This window comes from Centruroides vittatus, unplaced genomic scaffold (genome assembly GCF_030686945.1).
Source record: "Centruroides vittatus isolate TY-2023 unplaced genomic scaffold, ASM3068694v2 contig_134, whole genome shotgun sequence".
In the NCBI taxonomy this organism is placed as follows: domain Eukaryota; kingdom Metazoa; phylum Arthropoda; class Arachnida; order Scorpiones; family Buthidae; genus Centruroides; species Centruroides vittatus.
The window spans coordinates 132433-156054 of record NW_027120852.1 but is presented as its reverse complement, the minus strand read 5'-3'; the positions used below and the strand labels follow the sequence as shown (position 1 = coordinate 156054).

Sequence of the window (23622 nt, the reverse complement as noted above, 5' to 3'; positions counted from 1 at the left end):
AAAAAAACCCATGGCGAGTTTTGCTAGGACAACAATGGGAACGTCGGGTGTGAGGTTTGGTTTGATTAAGGCAACGCAACCTGCCGAAGAGAGAAATGTTTCTCGGAAAATCTTTTATCCCTATCTAGGCGTTACTAACGTGAAGAAGACCCGAAAAACTCCGCGTGACCAGCCGATTGGATAAAATCCACTGAACACTGGTAGTTAGTTACCAGTGTTCAGTGGATTTTATCCAATCGGCCACTGGTGGGCTCTCCGGGTGTGAGTGACGGGACAAACCACCCCAAAAAATTCCTGGGGTTTTTGAACCGCTCGGATTCGATCCCGAGTCCCCAGAGCGGTAGGCTGACCGCTTTGGCCATCCTGCGTAAATTAAGTACTGTACCATCCAAAATGTATTCTCGATAAACGTGTGAAGTTACGTAGTCCTCTGTATATCTACCCGTACTCAATATTCTGTTTTAGATTCAACCAATTAAAAGTCAAACTCATCAGATATTTCGAATAGTTTTCTTAAATCTCAAACATAACAACTTACTTTTCTACCAAAGTTTTCTTTTACTTCTGTCAAACATCAATTACTGCTGAGGATTATAGTTCACGGTACGAAGCAATGTTTCTACCTTTATAATTAAAATGTTGTGGCGCATTAAAACATCAAATGTTTCAATCTGCGTATGAAAAGCAAAGGACATTTTCCGATTAAAATTTTTTGCTCAGACATTCAGCATCTAAAGCGAGGACGCATTTGGATGAAAGAGAACGCCTGGCTATCCTTAGCATAACCTCAATTATGTTAATTAAGCCATAAATATCTCCAAGTGAGCAATGCGCGGGTGTGGGAGAGTTGGGTGGCCATCCACGGATAATAAAACGAAGGAGAAGAAGCAAATAGGGACTGATGGTAGGAAGTTGAATCGTCACAAAGTTTTATAAAAACTGTCCTTAGTGAAAACAAATGGACCAAGCCCGTGGGCGCGAAGCAAAGCGAACCACGTAACCAATGAATTGAAACGTTTTTCTGTGGAACGTTAAGTACTATACGCAATTACAAATTATAGGTGATGTTACGTAGCAATGGGCTGCAAATGACGACAGTTGAAACGATTTTCTGATTCTGAACATCTATAAAAAAATCATGATTATTTGGATCCGATCATCCAAGTTCGGATCTAAGTTGGAAGTTCGTATCTCGAGAATCATATATTTAATTAAATATATTATATTTACATTCCTTTCCGCATATATACTAAAACGAGAAAGAAACTACAAATCTATCCCGACCAAAGTACCGCGATCCCGGCCCTTCCGATAGAGCGTGGACGTTCCATCCCACCATCCGGGCAGTATATTTAAATATGTACTAATTATTATTTTTTTATAAGAAATATAATATATTTATGTATATTATTTTAAATCAATTTACATATTTTAAAATAAAAATAATAATTTAGGCATTTTTTTAATTTTAAAGATTTTTTCGTAATAAATTTCGAATGCGATTTGTTGGCAACACTGCAGTTTCTCGGCGAATTTGTGACACAGTGTTTCCGAGAATTGCCGTTTGGTTTTTTAATTTTTATAGGCGACTTTAATCCGTAACAATTTGACATAAAATATGTTATTGTATAGAATAAATAGGTTAAGGTTTGGCAGCGAGAATATGGCAGATGAAGAGTGATCGCATCTGTGATGAGTTCGGATTTCTTCAGACATGTGGGGAAAAGAAGAAAAGATAAACGAAAAAAGTATAATTATACTCGACTAGAAACTGACGACGACGAAATTCATGGCCGAGACACGACCGAAGATGAAATCTTGTCTTCTCAGGTTTATCCTCTCAAAGAAAGGAAATCGCCCCCCTCCAAATCTGTCCATTATTTGGAACATCAAATTCGGGAGGGCGACTCTCTTCAAAAGTTATCTCTCCTCTATCGTTGCCCGGTATGTTCTGTTGGTTTTCCGTAAATCTAGTTTTGTTTGGGTAAGAATGAGGGGTTTCCCACCCACTGTATGAAAAAACATTAAGGAACCGTACCCGTATGTGCGACCCTTTGCCAGTTATTCGCCACCGAAAGTCGGTTTTTACTGCTTTTCGGTACGACAGCTTATTTTCCGTGTTCCGCGTTGGACGAGGCTTGCCTTGACCCACACTCCGCACGTAGACCTGCACCGTGTGTAGATGAGCCCGGCGCCCTAAAACTATATAATGTCAAGTGCTGCGTGAATGGTCTGGCGGGTTACTCGAAGTTGGCACGGGGTGCCCGAACTAAACAGTTGGGCACGATGGTCTTGGCGGATTGGTGCCGCTCCCGATCGTGTACGTCCCGGAAACGAGTCGTTTTTGCGGTGCCACGTTTCGCAGGGGGTCGCATGCAATGGTGTGGTTAAATGTCAGTACGACAATATTCACGCCAAAGACCGTATAAACATTGCGAAAAGTTCACTGAGTTCAGCGGATATAACGCTGAACTCAGTGAACTTTTCGCAACGTTTATAATGGTGTGGTTTGTTTGACGATTTTTCTCCCGTGGATGAATTTTATGGCTCCTGTACGGTTTCGACTGTTACGTCCGGAGGTGTAATCGTACTCTTGTTTGGTGATATTTTATGTAACTTTTATATAAATATGACCGGAAAAGTGTTGCTATATGCTGTCGGATCTCGATTTCGAGCAGAGTACGGGGTGAGTCGTAAGTCTCTGTGCAAGTGGTGAAAGCGGTGACTAATATTTATTTTATTCGTATAAATGGTATCGTATGATGCAACAGAATATTGTCGATTCATTCTTCCTTCGTTAGTGGCATTTCTTTTCGATTGGTTTGCCTTCCCGAAAACAAAAAAGAAATTAGTCGCTGCTTTCACCATTTGTATGGAGACTTATGACTTGCCCTGTATATTACGATGCTTGCCCCATTATGCAAGTCTGTGCTTAAATTTATACAATTTTTAACAAATTTGAGTGGTAATCAAACACAGTTTTAATTTTGAAATTGTTGCATTTAGTATCGGTCGTTGTTTTATTTCTGATTATAACAATAATAAATAAAATAATTTGTAAGTGCGTTAGAACTGAAGTCCGACGAATGTCGTTTTGCCTCGGTGGGGACGTAGCTAGGTGGGTGGCATTTCTCTTGCCCGCATTCTTCTTCCCCTTTGCTCTGATCGTCCTTCTTGCCGCTCTGCTCGAGCTTTAAAGTAAATCGGATGTAAAAGAATGTCGCTGGTGGTCGATTGCCAAAATGGAAAAACAGTTGCCTCGGACTTGAATGCTGGACCCTGTGGGTAGCTGGGAGGTAAGGAAGTATAAGATTTAATACTTGTTCTTCGGCCTTCCCTCTTTTTTTATTGAGTGTTGTCGTGTGTTTTGATGGTTTGTGTGTGACATACAGTCGATAATGGTATAGAGCAGGGATGGGCAACCTTTTTCTATGTAAGGCTGCATTTTAAGACTTTTGAACCAATGCGGGCCGCATACAAGAGAAAGAGAAAAAAATGTTGGTAAATCAGAATTATTTATTCGTATATAATTATAAATTAGCATAGGTATACTTAATTTAGCTTCTGAAACTGATGTAAATGTAATATATTGGAAATATTTGGTTAAATACTCGTCACTGCTAGTTTTAAATTAGTTTTGATGTGTCTGTTAGCCGGTTTCTTGTTTTAATTTTTACTAAATTCATTGCGGGAAAAACTATTCACATACATAAGTTGTAAAAATAACGTTTGAATTTTGTTGCATACTTCCTTAAGTGGGGAAATTGATATATTTATTCACATTTTGTGCGTCGCGGGCCGCAGGTTGCCCATCCCTAGTATAGAGCTAGTGGAACTGAGTTGAGCACCACCTGTACGCAGGCAAAGCAAACTGTTTCGGGAAAACACGTGCATCTTTGGGTTGGACATGTGGTGCTTGTTTTGTTCCTATGATAATGAACCATAGCTTTCTGCCATAACAAAACCTCAAATAACTGTTGTGTGGTCAGTTTTAGTGTTACCTATATTACTGCGCTGCCAGGTACAAAGTTAACCAGTAATGTGGGATAGTATTTTTTTTAAAAATCGATATTAATATTGATAATACGACATACATACGTGCAGAATCAATAAATTAAGTCAAAATGATCTAGTCACTTCTCGACTTATGACCATTTGCACTTAAGACGAAAAAATTTCATTAAAAAATTTTTAAAAATGTATCAATTTTTTTAGTTTTTGTAAAATATATATCATATACATATATATCTTGCAATTGATTGTGTCATCTTTAGTTTTGTTCTGCAGTTAGTTACCCTTCACATGTGCTTGTGTAAGATGGCTAACTGTTCTGTTATTAAGTACAGTTACTTCTCAACTTACGACGGGGTTCGGTTCTGCAACTTCGGATGCAAGTCGAGAAGTGATTGTATCGACTAATGCAGGCATTACTTTGACCGTAAACTGCCGAATGTATGTATATATTATATATTATTTTTAAATATATACTTATAAATAATATATAAATTTATAATTTATCAAATTTCTGTTTATTAAAATATATATTGTGTTACATGTAACATACAAAATTCATACAGGATAAATTCATATATTGCAAGAATGCTATTATTCCTCAACAACAATTAAATGAACAAAATGTTGAAACAAAGTAATGTACATGAAGTACTTAACTTTAAAATTATCACATTGAAAAATCACTGGTAAGATTATCATCATCAGAATCTTCCTCACTAGAATGTTTTTGTATGATTGAAGCAGATGATGGTTTCCAAGTTTCCAAGTGTAACATTTTATCGTTGTTGCTTTTAAGTAGCTCCTTTGCTAATAATGGTGCTTCACAGGAATCGGTAAGAACTCGATTTTGTAGTTTAGTTTTTATTAAATTTAATTGCAAAAAAATACGTTCAACTGCTGCACTTGAATGAGGAAGGAATAAAAACATCTATTTATTGCCAAAGTAAAGTAAAAAAATATAGAAATATAGAATAAAAACAAATGTTTTGAAAGGTACTAAATTGAAAGGAAAGGTATTAGGATTTCATGAATGGTACTAAGAAAATTGTGTTGGGTTCTTGGTACTTGAACAAGTAAAAAAGTACTAGATTAATACAAAAGTATTAGGTGGAACAACACTGGTGCCGCCTCTGTAGCCCCGATTCTGTCACCCGGCGTCGCCGCTAGAGGCACCTCGATCTAGTTTTGCCGTTCCTTCTACTAGCTCTATAGCGGCTCCTTTCTAATGATTGTGAGCCTTTGCATATCTTATGGTAGCTTACTTACCTTAACTAAGTCTACACAAGCTATCAGCCGAGTTGATGACCCACACACAAATTTCTGGCTACATCCCTGCTTTGGTATAACATGCCACTGATTAATGTCACTACTAAGGCTAGGACATTTAAGCACTAAAAAACTGCATAAGTTAACTATTTATATGATTTTTAGTGACTTAGAAATTACATATTTAAATATTACACAAAATCATTTCAAACAAGGTATACATTCGAAAACACCTTCAAAAAATGCATATTCATATTTTTGATGATTGAATATATTGCAAAAATATGTTAGAAATTATTTATCTTTAAAGCAATACATAACTTTATCATTGTTCTTTTTTATCTTCATTAATAGACACAAGGCTTTTTTACATCATCTTTATTCTGGATCCTCTATAGGCCGATACGCATTTCAGGCAAAGGCTCCTCATCCGTCGGCATGACTTGCGGGATTTTCCTCAGGTGGTGTTGACACGTATACATTCCATTTAAAAATTACTTATTTACGGGTAAAATTTTTAAAAATACCATTGCAGTTTAAAATATATCTACAATTTTAAATTACTATTACAGTGAAGGTTTTATGGTTTAACATCGAACATCAACCAGCATATACTCGTAATTTTACCTGTATAAATAAGTAATTTTTAAACGGAATGTATACATGTCAACACCATCTGAAGAAAATCCTGCAAGTCATGCCGTCAGATGAGGGGCCTTTGCTCGAAATGCGTATCGGCCTGTAGAGGATCCAGAATAAAGACGATGTAAAAAAGCCTTGTGTCAATTAATGCACCTAGTAGCGAAGATAAAAAAGAATAAAAGGAAGACGGTCTCGGAGTACATAATTTATCATTGTTGTTTCAAAAATAAATGTTTAGAAAAATTTTAAAAGGTAAAATTTTTATTTAGCAATGGTTTTTACTCAACATCAAATTGATGTTTGAGAAGTCACATGGAGGGTTTCCAGTTAAGGAATCAAAATTCGAGAGATTGTTAATTAAGAAATAGAGATTTGAAAGTTTGTACATGATTAATAGGTCATATAGTAATTTTTAGCAGGGAAAGATTGATTAAACTGTGGAACGGGGTTGTACAAAATTAAATTATTGCAAGCAGAAATCTATACTTAATATTGATATATTTTAATTTCTTAGCATACAGAATGGCTGAAAATAAATAAATCATTTTGTAATTAACTATACACATCCTAATTACCATAACAAAATTATTTTTAATGACTTCACACTTTGTTTCAAATACATTTCAAGATGAAACGTAAAAGTTCAAAAATATTTACGTAATGATGATGTATATTTATTTAAAAGCCATGTAATTGTAATATGAATTTAATTTTTAAAAGTTTTTTAGCCATCTAAAAGTTCCCCTTACATTGTAAGCTATATCTAAAATTACAATGACTCATACCTTGAATGCAGTAGCCAAGATTATTAGAGTATAAAATTTGTAACATATCAAGTTTTTACTTTAGATAGATTTACATTGTTTAGTTTCAAATAATTTTATACAAACAATAAATGAACATTTCAGATGATGCAAATTTATTCGTTAATAAGAATGATAAAGTAAATTTATGAACATGATTTCATAATATTTTGGGAATTGAATATTTTGTAGCGACATGCTGAAAGTATAAATTTGAATTTTATTGTCATTCTGTGTAATTGAGAAATATCATAATTATATAAAAATCTATTGTATTAAGGTATCCAATTTATGTCTAATTTCAAATGTTTTAGTGCATGAACAGATGGTTAAACTACCCGTACTTAAGGAGAAAATGTAAATAGTTCAAACAATGAGACATTTGACAGCTGTGAATATTATTTCCGAATGGAAAATACTAGAAATATTCAGGAAGTTCAATGACTACTTTTCTAATTTGATTCTAATTATAAATACAAATTTGAAAGAGAAAAAATTTGATATAAGCAGAAATTTTCAAACTTTATTTGTTGATAAAATATTAAAATACTGTATTATTAGTATAATTTTATCAGCTAATAATTTATAATATGATTTGATATTATTTTGTTGAGAAATTTTACATACCATTTATTATATAATACTTTAGGGACAAATTTAAATTTAAAGACTATCCTGAATTTAACAATGGGAAGTGGTTTAAGTTGGGGATTTCTTCAATTGTGCAACATTTAAAAATAATTTCAAGGAAATGTATTTTTATACTGATTAATGAGTACTTTCCAAATTCCTTTACAGTGATTATTATTTTGTGGCCAGAATAGAATTAATTGCATAATTTATAATTTTAAATCCATTAATGAAAATTATTGTGGCACATATTTTATTTATAATAAGTTAACTTTAAAATTAATAACATTATTTTTTCTACTGTGTACACATATATAGAGAACTTTTAAACTTCTTAATTTTAAAATTTTTAAAAAAACTACATTTTAGTAATTTTACAGAAGAATTGTTTCATTATTAAGATCTGTAGATTGCTATGTTTATAGTGTAGTTAATATGATTTAAACGTAACATTATCTATTTAATATGTACTGTTTCACGTGGAATAGATATCGTGTAGATAAAGACATCTACTGCATCGAGATCTCGTAAAAATTTTATCGTACATTTTTAAAAAATTAATCAGTAAATAGTGACAAACTTTGTACTACTGTACATTAAAATTTATGCTATATTAGATCTATTTAAATTAATAAATATTCAAAAGTCTTTAAAATTCATCGGGAAAAGTTTTATTAACGTAACATTTTTTAAAGCTCTCCTCAGATTGTACCAGTGGCATATTATAGCTTCATGAGGCCCAGGCAGAATTGAATTAGGGGGCCCCACATATAGGCATTTTTCTTTGGAGGAATTTTTGGGGTGAAATGTTTTCTTATAAATGATTAGTTTGTGGTCCCAGTCAATTGCCCTTTTTTCCCATAGGATAATGTGTCACTGGATTGTGCATTGAATTAAAGGCATCTTTTAAAAACAAATGTTAGTTTAATAAAACCTTTCCTGCTGGATTATGAGGGTTTTGAGTATTTATTTATGTAAACTTTGCATATAATTAGCTTAAATGGTGAAACTTACATTCAAGCATTTATAATTCAGCTTTTTACCAATAAATGATTTCCTAAGTCATGTTAAGTTAATTTAATCATAAATCGCTAAAACGGTTTAAGTCTGGGATTTATTAAGATTGAACTATCGTCATATCTAATACTCCATCTTAACGGGTTCAAATGTTAAACATGAGCAAAATTAAAGAACTTTTAAATGTTTAAGAATACTTCCAATTTAGTAAGTAGGGATCCATCTCCAACAATACTAACTAATGTTAGAAAGCCTGCATGATAGGATTATTAATAGTCTTCTCTTTCTGGTTGGTTAGACTCACTTTAAAGCATAGTATGCCCATTATAAAATAGTCTTTACTGCAAATAATGGATCAATTCTAGTTTTTTGAGTTTAAAGATTCAAAGAAAATTCGCTTTATATCTCGTGGTAAACAAAAAGAATCAGAAGTTTTGCCAAATTTTCAGAAATATAGTAGAATCTATTTAATTCAATCGGGACTTTCCTGTTCCAATAAAAATAATCAACAAATATACCATAATAATGACAATTGAGATAAATAAATAAGATTGTTATTAGTGGAAATTATGGTTTTATTGATTTTAACATTAAAATTACATGTTAAATAATCAAAAAATTATAATTAATAAATTTTCAAGTTATATAATTATTATTAATATATATAATTCAACCATTATTATTTCTTGGTATTTATTGTCTTTAACAACAGTTAAGTGTATAATTAAAATAAGAAATTAGCAGTGCAACTCGTTCTTCAAGCGGAACTTCATTTCAGACATGGTTAGAAATCCCAATATGAGCCTCCTCTCTCTCTCAACTCCACTTTTTGCCACAAAGGATGGATCTTGCATCCTCCCCAAGCATTTAGCCATTGACTGAAAGAAGATACACCCGACCCGTAATCAAAACAATTGTTTTGATGTTTCTTTTAGTTGTAGGCATTTTGCTTGACATGTTTGGTAGGCCGTGGTTTGGCCAAATCGCTTTGTAGTTCTACCACTGTAAGGAATGTCAGTAGTTTAAACTACTGTATTGCAAGAATAATCGGGATATTTATTTATAATAGAAAAATACAACAGGTTAATTGAAGTCAAATAGGTTACCAAAAATAAACAGAGTAAAAACACAGAAGGTCCCTACAAAGTATAGACCATTAATAGATATCAGGCACCGTTTTTTATAATTTAGAAAAATTTATTAAACAAAAATTTGATTCGATATGTCCCAATATAGTATTAGGAATATGGATGATGATATAAGTAAATTAGGTGGTCTACAGATAAATGAAATGTTAATGTCATTAGACATTGTAAGTATGTATCCTTCCATCACATAAGAAAGAATCAAAAGAACATTATAAAATATAAATTGTCCAGAATGGTTACTGGAACTTGTAAATTTAGTATTAAAAAATAATTATTTTCAACATGATGGTATTTTACATGCAAAAACGAGATACCGATCGGATCCTATTCGGTCCCAATTTTAGCAGAATTAAAATTGATAATAAAATTGCTAAGATAGAAGGATTAAACCTATATATAGATATGTTCATGATTTCCTAATTGTTTTTGATTGTAATATAACAAATGAAGAAACAATAGTAGAAAGAGCAAACAGCTCTGATAAAGAACTTCAGTTTGAATATAAAAAGTAGATATTAGGATATTTTGTAAAAAATCCAAAATAATCTATTAAAAATATGCAGAAAATTGTCTGATACCAAAAGTGATTAATTACAAATCGGAAGTACCGTCGTATATAAAATAGAATACTTTTAATATGTATATTCAAAAAATACAAGATAGAACACTAGAACATATGATCAACAGATAGAAATTAACAAAGTTCTTAATATGTTTTTGTTAAATGGTTACTCTAAAAAAATTCTTAATTGGCTATATCAAATGGAATATAAAAATAATCAGACTGATCAAAATACTAAATAGAAATTTTCAAAATAATTATGTAAAATTAAAGTATGAAAAAGGCATTTTTGAAAAAATAAAACAAATTTTAAAAAATTACAATTTTATAGTGATTCCAGAATAGTTTAATAGCTTAAAGAAAACCATTAATAATAATAATAATAATCAAAAAACAGAACAAAATATCCTATATAGTAAGAATGTAGTTTATAATTTCCAGTGTAGTTGTGTTAATAGCAAAACATATGTTGGTGAAAGAATAAAGGAACATATAAATGCCATCAAAATTAATAACCAATATTCCTCAGTTGTTTGCCATTGTAATATTTGGCCATGAGATTAAAAAGAATACTATCAGAATTGTTAAGAAAGAGAATATTAGAATGTTTGGATATTATTAAAACTAGAAATAAAAATGAATAGTAACAATGGTGTAAAATTACATGATTCTTTTCTAGCCAATAGGAGATAAGGTAAACTTATAAAAGAATTGGAAGAAAAAAAAGAAATAACTATAAGACAACATAAATAATTTAAACAAATCCTTTAAGATATTAATTCTCCTGATTAAAATTTAAAAAATGAATGTAATGTTATTCAGTCTAGTTAAATTACTGTTTAACATTCAAATTGACTGCCATAATACATAACTGGTTCAAGTTCGGGATTTAGATGTAATTTTTCGTTCTAAGCGTACCTTCAATTTACGTGTCAATAATTTAATCAAACAACTCTCATTTGCAGAGGAAGATTTTTGCTTAATTTCTGCTGGTTTCATTAATATTCAGTCTTTAATCAGTTACGTTTTACTAGTTTGGGCATTTTCTCTATTGTAAAAAATTTCTGAAATATATTTTCTTTTAAGTAAATTGTATCACCCGTGTTTTATGACATTGCTTGAATATGTTTAGGATTTCCCAATGTTTTCAAACTTGCATCATTTATTCACTGTATTTGCAGTCTTGTGTAACAGAAATATTTTGTCTGTATGTTCCTTTCTGTTCCCTCTATATTAAAATCAGACTTTTTTTTTGGTCTATTATTATAAATCAGTTGTTAATATAGAAACTATGCTATACATAGAGTATCACATACACAAATTTAATTGCAAAAGAATAATATATACCTCCAAATGTTGAATTTTAAGTTTTTCTAAATATATTTTATATGAATATCTTATTGTTTGAAATTACTTTTAATGGTTTTTGTTATATTGAGGAGAAATAATAATGTCTGTATGATATTGCCTTTACATTAATTTAAACAAAAAAGTAAAAAAAAATGTCAATTGTTGGAGATGGGAAAGATGGCTGCAAAGCAGATTATCTTCTTCCATAAATTTTAACAGCTGCATCACTTTTGCAATTCAAATGCGAACTGTAAAATATGATAAACAGGTTTAAAATTCTGTTGACTAAACTAACCTAATTTAACAGTTACTGACAGACACTTAAATATGGTAGTTCTAATACTTAAATAACATTTTCAAAATTATTTTTTCCGGAAACATTGTTTTTATCACTCAGAATGGATTTTTATACCTGCAGAATGAGAATTAAGAGTTTGTTATATTTCTTTTATATTAAATCTTAAATAATGCATTTATTTAACATGTTAGTTTTCTCCCGGATTGGTTATACTAAATGTATTGTTTACTAAAACAGCATTTATTATACCATTATTATAGTTCATTAGAATTTAAACTGTATATCACATGGAGGTGGTCAACAGAGATATAGCACTTTGTATGTTCATAATGTAAAATTTTTACCGATTGTAACAGCCAAGAGGTCACTCCAAAAAATCTTAAAAATTGCATTAACCACTTTATAACATTTTTGGCTGTATTTTACTGACCTTCGTTGGGAGAAACTTCAAAAGAACAGTAACTTTACATTTGACACATATATATATGTTTAAGATACAGTGTGCAGACAGCATTTTCTGCATACAATAGTATCATGTGTTAACATGTTAACATCATCAATTGTTTGGCTATCAGAATTTTTTAAATATTTTGCATACATGACAAAACATGATAGTTTTGTTACTTATGGATCTTAGCTACATTTTTGAAAATTAGAGATTTCGGATTGACGTTATGCTTTTTCTCATTTAAAATAATAGGAATAGATTGTGAATTAGCAGTTTTGGGAAGGGGTTTATTGGCATTATATGGAAGATGTTTACTTAATGAGATTTGTTAATATGGCCAAACACTTAAATTATTATAGAAATCCAGTATGTATATTAAAAGTTATTTTCTGTAAAAATCCTTTTGCAGATTGAGACATTCTAGATTAATGTTACTTAAAAATGATCTGCAGATAGTGGCACACTTTTAGGAAGATCATTTGCATAGTATATTGTCTATGAATTAAGTCCACTCCTTCAGGTTTTGATGTGTACAAATATTAAATGTAGATATAAATACTACTTATTTGTATGGGATTGAATGAAAAAATTAGTATTATTAATGTGTTTTTTATTGTTATATTACAGGTAGCAGAATTGAAAAGGGCAAATAGATTACTCAGCAATCAAGAGTTTTATGGTCTAAAGAAAATTAAAATTCCCGTTAAGAGTTACAGTATTTTGACCGAGATCTTACCCTCTGCCGGGTGCAGCAACGGCACGGTCGATGCAGAACAGGAAGGGGAATCCGTAAGAACGTTCCACTTGGGGATAGGTCGAGTCCTGAATGGAGAGGAGAGATCGGAAGCGGCGGCGTTCCTGAAGAAAATGGACGAAGACCTGACCAAAATAAGAGAATCCACAAAACTCTATAAAGATTCTTTAGAGGAGGCCGCCGTCACGCTGACCGCTCCGCAGTTCCGACCACTGGTGGACGGCGGGAGCGCAAAGTATAACGGGGCCGACTGCGGTCTCCAGTGGAAGACACTGATTGTGGCAATAGTAGTTTTTGCATTGATTTTGCCAATCATTGTAATTCTATATATTCAGTTACACAAAAGTTTGGTGCCTCAGGTAAACAATTCAACAGAAATACATAGTCAGAATGGTGGCTAAATATTTTTCTTACCAAGATATATTTTTAATGTGAGCAATAAATTAGTACTTCAAAAATTTTCTAGGACAAATTAAAATTTACTCACTCAGTCCGATATACTAAAAAACTCAGGATTTTTGGTTGTTAAAATCTTAATTACCTGTAAATTTGGAATTCTTTAAAGTCTAGTCAAATTTATATTTGAAGATTTTATTCGATACAGAACCAAAATTTATATTGTGCTTTACAGTTTTTTTAAAACTGATATTTTAATTTCTCATCACATCTTTCAGAGAACACTAAAACATGATCTAAAATTTTCAATATGTGCCATTAAATTTTTGTTTAAGATAAAATAACTAATTTTCAAATTTGTATTCTCAAACTTGCACCATTCTTAATTTTTAAATGTGATTTTTATGCCAGAAGAGGACTGTTTTACATCACAGTACGACAACACTTTGTAATTAAACCTTGAAATTGTATGGATTGTACATATTACAACTATTTTATAAACGATTGTGTATAGTAGTGGTATGGAAGAGTGCTAGATAAGGGACCATTGACGTATTGTACAGGATTTCTACTTAAGTATTTCAATGTATTATAAGTGTATATACAAAAAGAAAAAAAAATTAAATTGTGTGGCACATTTTTAATCAAACTCGATGATTTACATCAATTGTCTACGTGAAATTCGTATTTTTTATTGGAAGAAGATGATAAATTGTCTGTTTCGTCTTTGAAACAGTATTAAATAAAATTTCATATATTGATGATGTGATATATTTACAAATGCAATATTTGGCTAATTTCTTTAATAAAGTGGTCCGTCGTCCATGTTGTCGTCTTCGTCCAGATAGTCTTCTCCGTTGTCGAAATAATTGACTGCATAATCTGTACCCTGCAAATAAAAATACCAATTTAAGCTTTGGATTTATTCCTTAAGAATTTAGTGTGTGCTTAACTAGTGAACTGCAGTACATTTATTGTACATTAAATTGAATACTTGCAGGAAAACATTCAAAATATTTTTACCTCTCAATCATGACTTTATGATTAATACATTGAGTGCATGTTTTGTTAGTTCTCTTTCTTTTCTTTTTAATAAATCCTTGATGATTATGGAAAAAGTGGGCAGATAGGGACCTATTAGGTAATTCCCCACTGCAACATCTTTGCGTATGCAGCTTACAACTTTTTATTCCAATTTGCCAATACTCAGCATCTTATAGTTTTGGCACACAATAATATGTGTGAATTAGATTGCCCACCCACATATCGCAGTTCTCACTGATTTGAACTCTGATAGTACGGTTATGTAAAAAGTTTCGAACTATCTGTCCTGGCCACAGATATAGCAATTTACATGTTAAGGAAGTTGGTTAGTTTGAAACACAAAGTGAAAATTCTGTCTGAACTGTGATATGCATATGTTAACTCATAGTATGGAGGCACTTTGATCTAAATGAATAAGAGAACAATAGACCTAGAACAACTCTAATCTTGGCAATATGACTTTGCTTTTTACATTTTTGGGTATCTCCTTACTTGTGGGCTATTTTTTCCATCTCATAAAATATGGCTGTGTTTTGGGATTGCAAGATTGGACTACAAGTTGCAGATTGAGATATTTGTAGGAGTTTAGGTTACTACATTTGGGCTACTTTAAAAATAATTTTGATTACGTTGAGGAATTCTGCTTAATTTTTTATAAAAAAACTATCTGGCATCTTGTGAAGTTTTCATCCTAAGTGTGCTGTTTACCTGCAGTTATATATATATATATATATATATATACTAGCTGACCCGGCCACGCGTTGTTGTGGCTCAAAATGTATCTATTATAAATGTATAACACTTCTCCCGTGGGGGGAATTTCAAAAAATCCCTTCTTAGTGTACATTCTCTTGACGTACCCTATTAAAACGCAATCAACAACGCATCTAAAATAATATAATAAAAGCCGAGTTCTTCACAGTAAGCCTTAATCCCGTCACTTTTCCCGCTGGGGAATATCGAAAAATCCCTTTTTAGTGTATATTCTGTTGACGCAATTAAAAACGCAAAAAACTGCATGTAAAATAGTATAATAGAAGCCGAGTTCTTCACGGTAAGCCTTAATCCCGTCCATCTCCCCCAGTATGGAGAATTTCGACATGTATATTATATAGAAACACGTGCGTATTCGAATGCAACGTTGTGTCAAAATTTCAAAGGAATCGGTAGGAACAAACGAACGTTATATTTTATTTATACAGATAGATAGAAAATGATCTGCTTCAGTCCATTCTCACAGAAAAGCAAACTTAGGTCGTTCGGAAGGTAGCGCCATCTGTTGGACATAAAAGCCTTAATCCATATATAAATACATTTTTGAAAGGGGGAAAATGGTGTAGGGGTATGAAAAATAGATAGTAGCCGATTCTCAGACCTACTGAGTATGCATATAAAATTTGGTAAAAATCGGTAAAGCCGTTTCGGAGGAGTACGGTAACAAAAATTGTGACACGAGAATTTTATATATAAGATATATACAGAACACTGTTTTCGTTAATAATAATAATAATTAATTAACGAAAATAGTGTTCGTATACATAGCTGTATTCCATTTGCTTAATAAATTATATCAGTTATGTGGCATTTGGCATATTGTATAGAAATATGTAAATCTCAGATAATTTAGTCGTGATTATTTCTTATCTTAATTTGAAATTCAACGAGGATTTCCTGTATTTTGATGGCCCCACACACTTCAACTTTTGATTCAAAAACAAAAAAAAATTCAGCAATGAGTTGTATAACTTTCCCAGTTATGAGATTTTATTTTAAAAATATTTTTATATTTTTTTTTAATTAAATACTGTTGGCCAAGTTTTAACTTTTATATTGGTGCCACAAACAAATTTATTATGATTAACATCTGTTACAAAAACCTTTTTATAACAAAATCTCATATTTTTAATTATTATAAAATGGCAAAATGCTTATTTTTGAGGTATTATAAAAGATTGCAAATGCTAATAACGAATAACATCGTTACATCTGACCCCCCTCGATATATGACACTTAAATAACTACAAATGGGTGTTGTGTGTTAACTGACAAAGAAAGCGAAGAGAGAGAAGCATATAGATTTCATAGATCTGGATGCAGCGATGGTTTACATAACGTTATCCTTGGTGAATGATTAAGTGAAAATATGACCTCAGTCAATACTAGATTGCACACAGCCAATGATAATCACAAGCAATTGTTGTAACAGAAACTAGAAAAACTTTCCCAAAGCAAGACTGCATCAAAAATTGCTTGCCTCAAATGTTTGTACACAATGTAGATTATTGCAATTTTGATAAAATTGTAGTGCTCCATCTAGGTAATGTATCTGAGCCAACCTGTACTCAAGCTCGGTTCCCACAGAAGTAAGTTTGGTACTTTCACCAACTTGCCTGGTGTTATAATTTTAGCACTTACAATTCAGTATAATATTCTAATGTGCACTCAAAGCATCTGAAAATCAATATTTCCCAAATATGTATTCTAATGTTAAATATGAAATGACAAATGTCAAGTGTTTTTATATAGCATACCCTGCATATAAAAGAAAAAATTCTAATATATAAAAAATGAATGGTAAATGCCAGAAACTGTTCACTTTTTTCAGAATAAAAGTTATTAAATTCTACTGCGTCAAAGTACGAAACTACTTACTTCCTCTTGTTCTTCTTCATCGTATAATTCTTCTTCGTCCTTATCGCCTTCCTCTTCGTCCTCTTTTGCCTCCTCTTGCTCCTCTTCGCTCGTCTCGGATTTCTCGTTTGTTTCCAATTGCTAAATATAACATTTTATGACAATTAATATTGGTCTTTTTTCACTGCATTTTATACTAGTAAACATTTAACTCTGCAGTGTAAAAGCAATATTATGACTACAATGCATTGATATACAGTTGAGCATTACCTATATCACATAATCTGAAAACAAGATTAATTTATAATGATTGGCACTTACTGCTAAATGTTTTCTACTTTGTGAAATGGTAATATTAAACTTAGTAAATAAAAAATCAGCCCGAGGCTTGAAAGTTTTATGGCATTATACTATTCTTATAAGTACCATTCCCCTGCAATTTTAAGTAACAAAAGATTGCTTGGACAGACACTTTATTTGGGAAGATTGTCCTATTTCCAATACTTAGTGCATTTCTCCCTCTTTCAATTTGGTTTTGGCAGATGTAAGCTTATAAATATTTCTATATTGGACAAGGCTCGACAAAACAAATGTTTTGGTATTTTATATTTTTTGATTGAAATGGAAAAAATTAAGTATAAAATATAACAAAGAACTCTATCCAGATTCTATAACAAAGCATCCTTGACACAAAAAAAGTGGCAGGACAAACGCTTTCTGCAAAAAGGCTTGTGTACCATACCTTTATATGAGACGTACAATTGTTTGACGTAGGAATTTTTGGAACAAGTTTTTTCGCCGGCATTGGTGCTGCCAAACTACGGCCCTAGTACTCATTAATCGGCATGCAAACACGTTTCACACTTCACTTATGATGGTAACAAACCTAGTTTTTGTATATGTAGAACGTAGAAAATATTTGTGGCCCACCAGTCTGTATAATAAGAATAATAATTTTGAACTGATATAAAATCACAAAAGGGAATGCTGTATTTAATATATACCAGTCATTTGGCACAAGTTTTCTATAAAAATGCTGCATTCTGTATAATTTTTTTTTTTAATATTCTAAATAATCAAGCATCTACCATAATTTTTAGGGTATATTTTAAATTTACAGCAGATTTAAGATAGTGAATCCAAAATATCAAATTCTTAAACAAAAATAATATATAATTTTACAGAATGACAAACAGTAATTTTATTGACTAATTAAAATGAAATTTGGGAATATTGCCACATATAGTTTACATATAAAAGTAAATAAAATAGTAAATTCTACAGAAGGATTGCTTACCTCAAGTTTATTTTTAATATCATCTTGGGAAAAGTTTTTCTTTCGTTTCTTGGATACTTTCGGCTGTTTGGCGGCGGGTCTTTTACGTTTGACGTCCCTCAGTTCCTTTGGAAATCTTTTAAAATCTAAAATGGATATTTAAAGTGCAATTAAAAGAAATGTCGATTATAATCTCTTCGGTTAAGCATGCAATAAAAATGTAATGCTTTTTCCAAAAATTCTTGAAAACAGAAGTGGATAGGTGTAAACAGATTTTTGTTTTAGAATCCTATTTTTCTGTTAACACAGTTCAGAATTCTGAACAGAAAATTCACAAATTTTTTACAAGTTTTCTGACTTTAAAGATTCATAGAAAATTAGCAAATTCAATTTTCAAAATTCTAATTCAGAAATAAGGCCAAAACTATTATTTATAATTAAACATTTTCAAATTATGCCGACTTTCCCAGAAACAAGTTTGAACTAAATAACCATTGACGTGTTTCACATAAACTATATTTTTTTAACTTTCCGCCTTGTAGTCATTAAGAGGGTTTTTTTTAGCAAGCCCACTATGGGTTTCTGATAAGCCTGCAATGGGACCCAGGCGAGGTATGGAGTCGGACGTAATCGGACGGACAACCCCCGAAAAATTCCCAGGGATCTTCCTATCTGCAAGGACCGGAGTCCGGTCCTCCGGAGTGGTAGGCCGCCACCTTAACTGCACGGCCACGTGCTGTCCATCAAATTATACATCAATTAGGCTATTAAAAAACTAAATAAAGACAATTCTTTCAATTTATGTAATGAGTTCTGACTTACTGTTAAATTTTTTATCCCTCGAATTTCAAAAACTTAACACTTCAATTGTTCTTATCAACATGCTCCCTGTTTTACTTCAAAATTTCAGTGTTATTCCAATTAATGTACATTCTATCCAATGCCATCTCTGATAATGTCCCTTTATTTGTTAAGTTTTCTCACATACTCAATATAAATACCACTTTACTATTATTTTTTATCTATCAAAGCATTTATGAGTCTGGCCTGTTAAAATCACAAGGAAGTGCTTTTATAGATAATGCTTTTGTATATTCCAACTCATTTTTACATTATAAAGCTAGATGTATACGATCAAAAATACACAAACCGTAGAAAGACTCAAATTAATTTAAGAACCCGTAGATGACAATTTGAAAATTGTCAAAAACATTTGTTTTTTTTATTAGTTTTAGTAAGTATAATTTGTGCTGGATATTTCAGTTATATTTACAAACATTCAACTTAAATTAATTTCTTTCAAAACTACAAAAGTAACCCGCTCGAACATAAAACATCTACAAATGCAAGCAGACTTTTACTTTTGGGTAATCTTGCACTAAAGAAAATTTATGGTAATAAACTCACCCCACTTAATGTCATTTGCCGTCATGTCCTTTTGTTGGTATTTATCGGAATACCTCTCGATGTCTTTTTTAACCAGGACGGGTTGAACGTAAAATCCAGAATCGCGTAGCGTTCCCCTCAGTTCCTGTTTCAGTGCCAATAAATAATTTTCCTCTTCGTTACTTACGAGAGGAACCGGTTTAAATTCCAGCGGCTGCAAAATATAAATGTAAAAAATTATTATTTTGTAAACAAAATGTAAACCGAGTTCATATTAAAACTCGAATATATCATTTTCTTATCGATTTACATCTTTATATGTAAATATTTAAAACAAATCTTAATGCTTCATTCAGTTTCCCATTTTAAGATTTAATTAAGATAACTGAATACATTTTAGTAACTTTGTAGAGAGTTTTATAATACATTTGACAAGCTAGTACATTATAACATAAGCTATAACAGTTTTTGAGTTTTTGTTGTGTAAAATATGAAGACTGTTCAAGTTTACATTATTGAATTTATTCAAAGAATTTTCCAGATAAAGTATAGTGAGCAAGTTTTCAGTTTAAACAAAAACTGAAAACTTGCTCATTAAACTTTACATTATAATCCACTTTATTCTTTAGCTTTGCAGCCAACACTATATCAAAGTTAATAAAATATTTTTTATTTCTCAAATATACCCTGTATATAAGGAAAGGATACATATTTATCGTCCTGTGTTTTTAAATTTAACTTAATATATCTATTTTCTTCATTTGTAATGGAAAAATATTTTGTATAGGAGAACATTCGGTTAAAATATCATCACTCTCTGCGGTTCCCTCATTGTGAAGAGAATGATTGTGGAATTGATGCGAAGAAAAAAATGTAAATTTTTGACGGTTTAAAGAGCACATCACAATAACGGAATGGAGATTAATTCCGTACGGTACGACGTAATACTAAACTGTAAAGGAAATTGTAAATGTGAAATGAGGGTAAAACAACTTAAATGACTATTATGTCAGAAGGTTAGTGTTTTGTATCTTATAGTATTTGTAATTAATACATCAAATAACTTTGTTAGTGCATTTTTTGTGTATTTATAGCTTGAGGAGATATTAAGAAAATTTAATCCAAAATGCAGTGCTTATAAAGAAATAATAAAATAGCTTTTTTTTGTCTTGATCCCCGATTTTAATACGGATATTGGAAGGAAAAAAGAGGTGAGGTTTCTCACTAGTCTTGTTCTATAACTGAATTTTAACTTAAAATATATGCAATTTAAATCAACCAGTCAAAAGATTGAACTATTCATGCAATTTTTCTTTGTTAACAGTTCAAATGCACGTAAATAAATTAAGAAACAAAATAAGTAAGGCAGACTATCTTTTGGCAATAAATGGTTTAATTTTTAAGTAATAAAATAAAAAAATTGCAAATTATATAAGTATTGTACATTTAACTCCTATAAACACTGGGTTGTAAACATAACTCTACCTTTCATCGGTTATAAGGTTTTTGGTAGAGTTATGTGTACTGTACATTATGCAATTTGAAAGTACTTGTATATTTTGAAGTTTTATTACTTCATTTAAAGTATTTTCACTGTCAAAAGGCAATGTATCTTACATACTTTATCACTTACATTGACGTTAAGTGCAGTTCAAACGAATTAAATTTATACGCTCGTAGAATTGTCCGAAACTATAAATGAATAAATAAATTAGTATATTGTAATCGATTCAATGTAGATAATTTTAATCAAATATTAAATGTTCAACTATTTTGTTACTACTAAATATTGTGCATTCGTATAAGTAGCACATATAACCTCATTCTCTTTAAATGTGTATCCTATCATTCCTCTCTAGTAGCTGTTCTCTTCAAGCCGAATCACACAATTTCAGAAAATTGCCTGAAAAATTCACTCTTAAGTTCCAATTTCCTAATCACAAATTAAGGAGCACAAATGACAATCCTCAATTTTCATCATCTACAATAAAATAGATTCTGATTCATTGTTTCTTTCTTTATGATTTACTTATTCCAAACATTAGTATTTTTCCTCATCTCAATTTCTATTTTATAATTTAAATATCCAAGTGAATATATTATTTCATCTTTTAACTCTAGGATCTGTTGACAAATTACACCTAATTATTCAATTCATAATACCATTTAATACTTTCAGCTTGTTGGCCCCAGAGTAAAATTGATTTTGGGGCTGTCTCATGAAGGCACACATGTTGACCACCGATTCCTTTACATTTTTACTCCTGTAGGCTCTGATAAGATTCCAACCATCTCATTCACAGCTATATTTGTACCAGCACTCTGATCAACCCCCTCCTCCAAATTACCAAATTTAGATTCATTAAAAAAAGAGTACACGCTGGCACCAAATTAAAATCTGACAGCCGAGATACAAATCCACGTTTAAATATTTAACTTCCAAGATCTTTATTTTTTCATAAACTCGTGAGTTGAACTTATACGCAGGCGAACGAAATGGAACTGTAAACCACGTGTATCACGTGTTTACATCACGTGTGACCAATTTTAAGAGTTTATACGTTCACAATGGAAAACAACGTAATAAACATGCGTAATTTTCATTTACCGGATACATAGCGGGAGGTTGAATGATGGGAGGAGGTACATTTTCTCCACGAACGTCGTCCACCACATCTTTTCTTCTACCTCGTGGCTTCCTTCCTCTTCCCGACATAACTAAAATCAGTGTTGCCAAGATCCGATCCAATAATGACGATTAGCCAAAAAATAGCCTAATTTATAAATTTGTTTATATAATATAGCTCAAAAGAAATACAGTATTACTTTTTAACTGATATTTTCTTAACATTTTAATTACTGTCCAACTACAAATAATTTAACAAGTAAAAAAAGCGAAGTTGGAGTGATACATACTCCCCGCTGCCATTCGAACAGAATCCAAAATAAAATAAATTAAATAAGGAAATTTAACTGAAAATGATGCGCGCATTAAAAAAATATTCATTACGAGCAAGGTGATAACTCGAACTTAATACTCTTCTTGAGATTTGAGGTTTGGTGGAATACACCAAGCAACTCGTGGACGATCATCCGAGGTGAGAGATACTTCCCGGAAACACGTTCTAGAGGAAGTGGACCCTATTTAGATGGTTAAACAAGCGAAGAAAACCCGATAAACTCCACACGTCCAGTCCGCTGGTCGGGCGCGAATCCGCGACCAACTACATGTATTCAGTGGATAAAACCACTAAATAATGATTTTATATATCTGCAGTTGGTTCTTTGAATAATTTTTCTATTATTTTCTCCATCTCGTGGACAATAAGAACGGATTTTTATGTCCATCGTTGATTGGATCGGATCTGTAATAGGGCGTAGTCAGATGATAGAAACGGGTCGACGTGGTTGGATCAAACCATATCTGGAAATTTCTGATGATTCGAGTCGAACCTAGAATCCAGAGCTGCAAGCAGACATATTTACAGTCTTAACTCTTCGGCCGTCATCGATAAAATGTTAGAAATAAACACTGTTTAACTGGTTTTTGTAGAAATTCCCATTTTAATGTTTGTCGCTACAAAACTTACCAACCGGTGTCCAGGGCCGGATTTGCACACAAACTACATAAACTGAGGCTTACGGCTTTACGTTATCAGTCTGTAATTTAGATCTTTACGCTTTTACATGTATGTGATGGAGAGAAGGGCGTGTTATATGACCAAGGATCCAGTTGTGCCCTGCCTGGATCCTTCAAGACAATAAGCTGACGCGTTTTTTCATTAAATCATTAGAATAATGAAATTTTATCTATTTGTCTATCTTTAATAATAATCCAAAGTTTTTTTACATATTCTACCACGAAGAATAAAGTAATGTAAAGTAAAATAAAGACTATTCGGTCGATGTCCAGGTAGTAAAATAAATATTTAAAAATATAGAATTTAATAATTTATA

The 23622-nt window shown here is 31.6% G+C and overlaps 2 protein-coding genes across 2 annotated transcripts; one reads left to right on the top strand and one right to left on the bottom strand.

Moving 5' to 3' along the window:
* The first annotated feature begins 1517 nt into the window (after positions 1-1517).
* LOC136990741 (lysM and putative peptidoglycan-binding domain-containing protein 3) lies at positions 1518-13977 on the top strand. The gene is made up of 2 exons (XM_067289169.1): positions 1518-1944; positions 12806-13977. Exons 1-2 carry the CDS (start codon positions 1693-1695, stop codon positions 13331-13333), a joined length of 780 nt encoding a protein of 259 aa, XP_067145270.1. The 5' UTR covers positions 1518-1692; the 3' UTR covers positions 13334-13977.
* Polr3G (RNA polymerase III subunit G) lies at positions 13954-22397 on the bottom strand. Its single transcript, XM_067289177.1, has 5 exons — positions 22274-22397; positions 19687-19879; positions 18301-18425; positions 17025-17144; positions 13954-14217 (listed from the first exon to the last, which is right to left on the bottom strand). The coding sequence occupies exons 1-5, from the start codon at positions 22379-22381 to the stop codon at positions 14131-14133; spliced, it is 633 nt and encodes a 210-aa protein (XP_067145278.1). The 5' UTR covers positions 22382-22397; the 3' UTR covers positions 13954-14130.
* Between the last annotated feature and the right edge of the window lie 1225 nt (positions 22398-23622).

Bases quoted from the DNA above. Each gene is read 5' to 3' on its own strand.
- LOC136990741 (XM_067289169.1), top strand. From the start codon at position 1,693: ATGAGTTCGGATTTCTTCAGACATGTGGGGAAAAGAAGAAAAGATAAA. The intron at 1,945-12,805 runs GTATGTTCTGTT...GTTATATTACAG, and splicing joins CTCTCCTCTATCGTTGCCCG to GTAGCAGAATTGAAAAGGGC.
- Polr3G (XM_067289177.1), bottom strand. From the start codon at position 22,381: ATGTCGGGAAGAGGAAGGAAGCCACGAGGTAGAAGAAAAGATGTGGTG. The intron at 18,426-19,686 runs GTGAGTTTATTA...TATCCATTTTAG, and splicing joins GGCAAATGACATTAAGTGGG to ATTTTAAAAGATTTCCAAAG. The intron at 17,145-18,300 runs GTAAGCAATCCT...TGTTATATTTAG, and splicing joins ATATTAAAAATAAACTTGAG to CAATTGGAAACAAACGAGAA.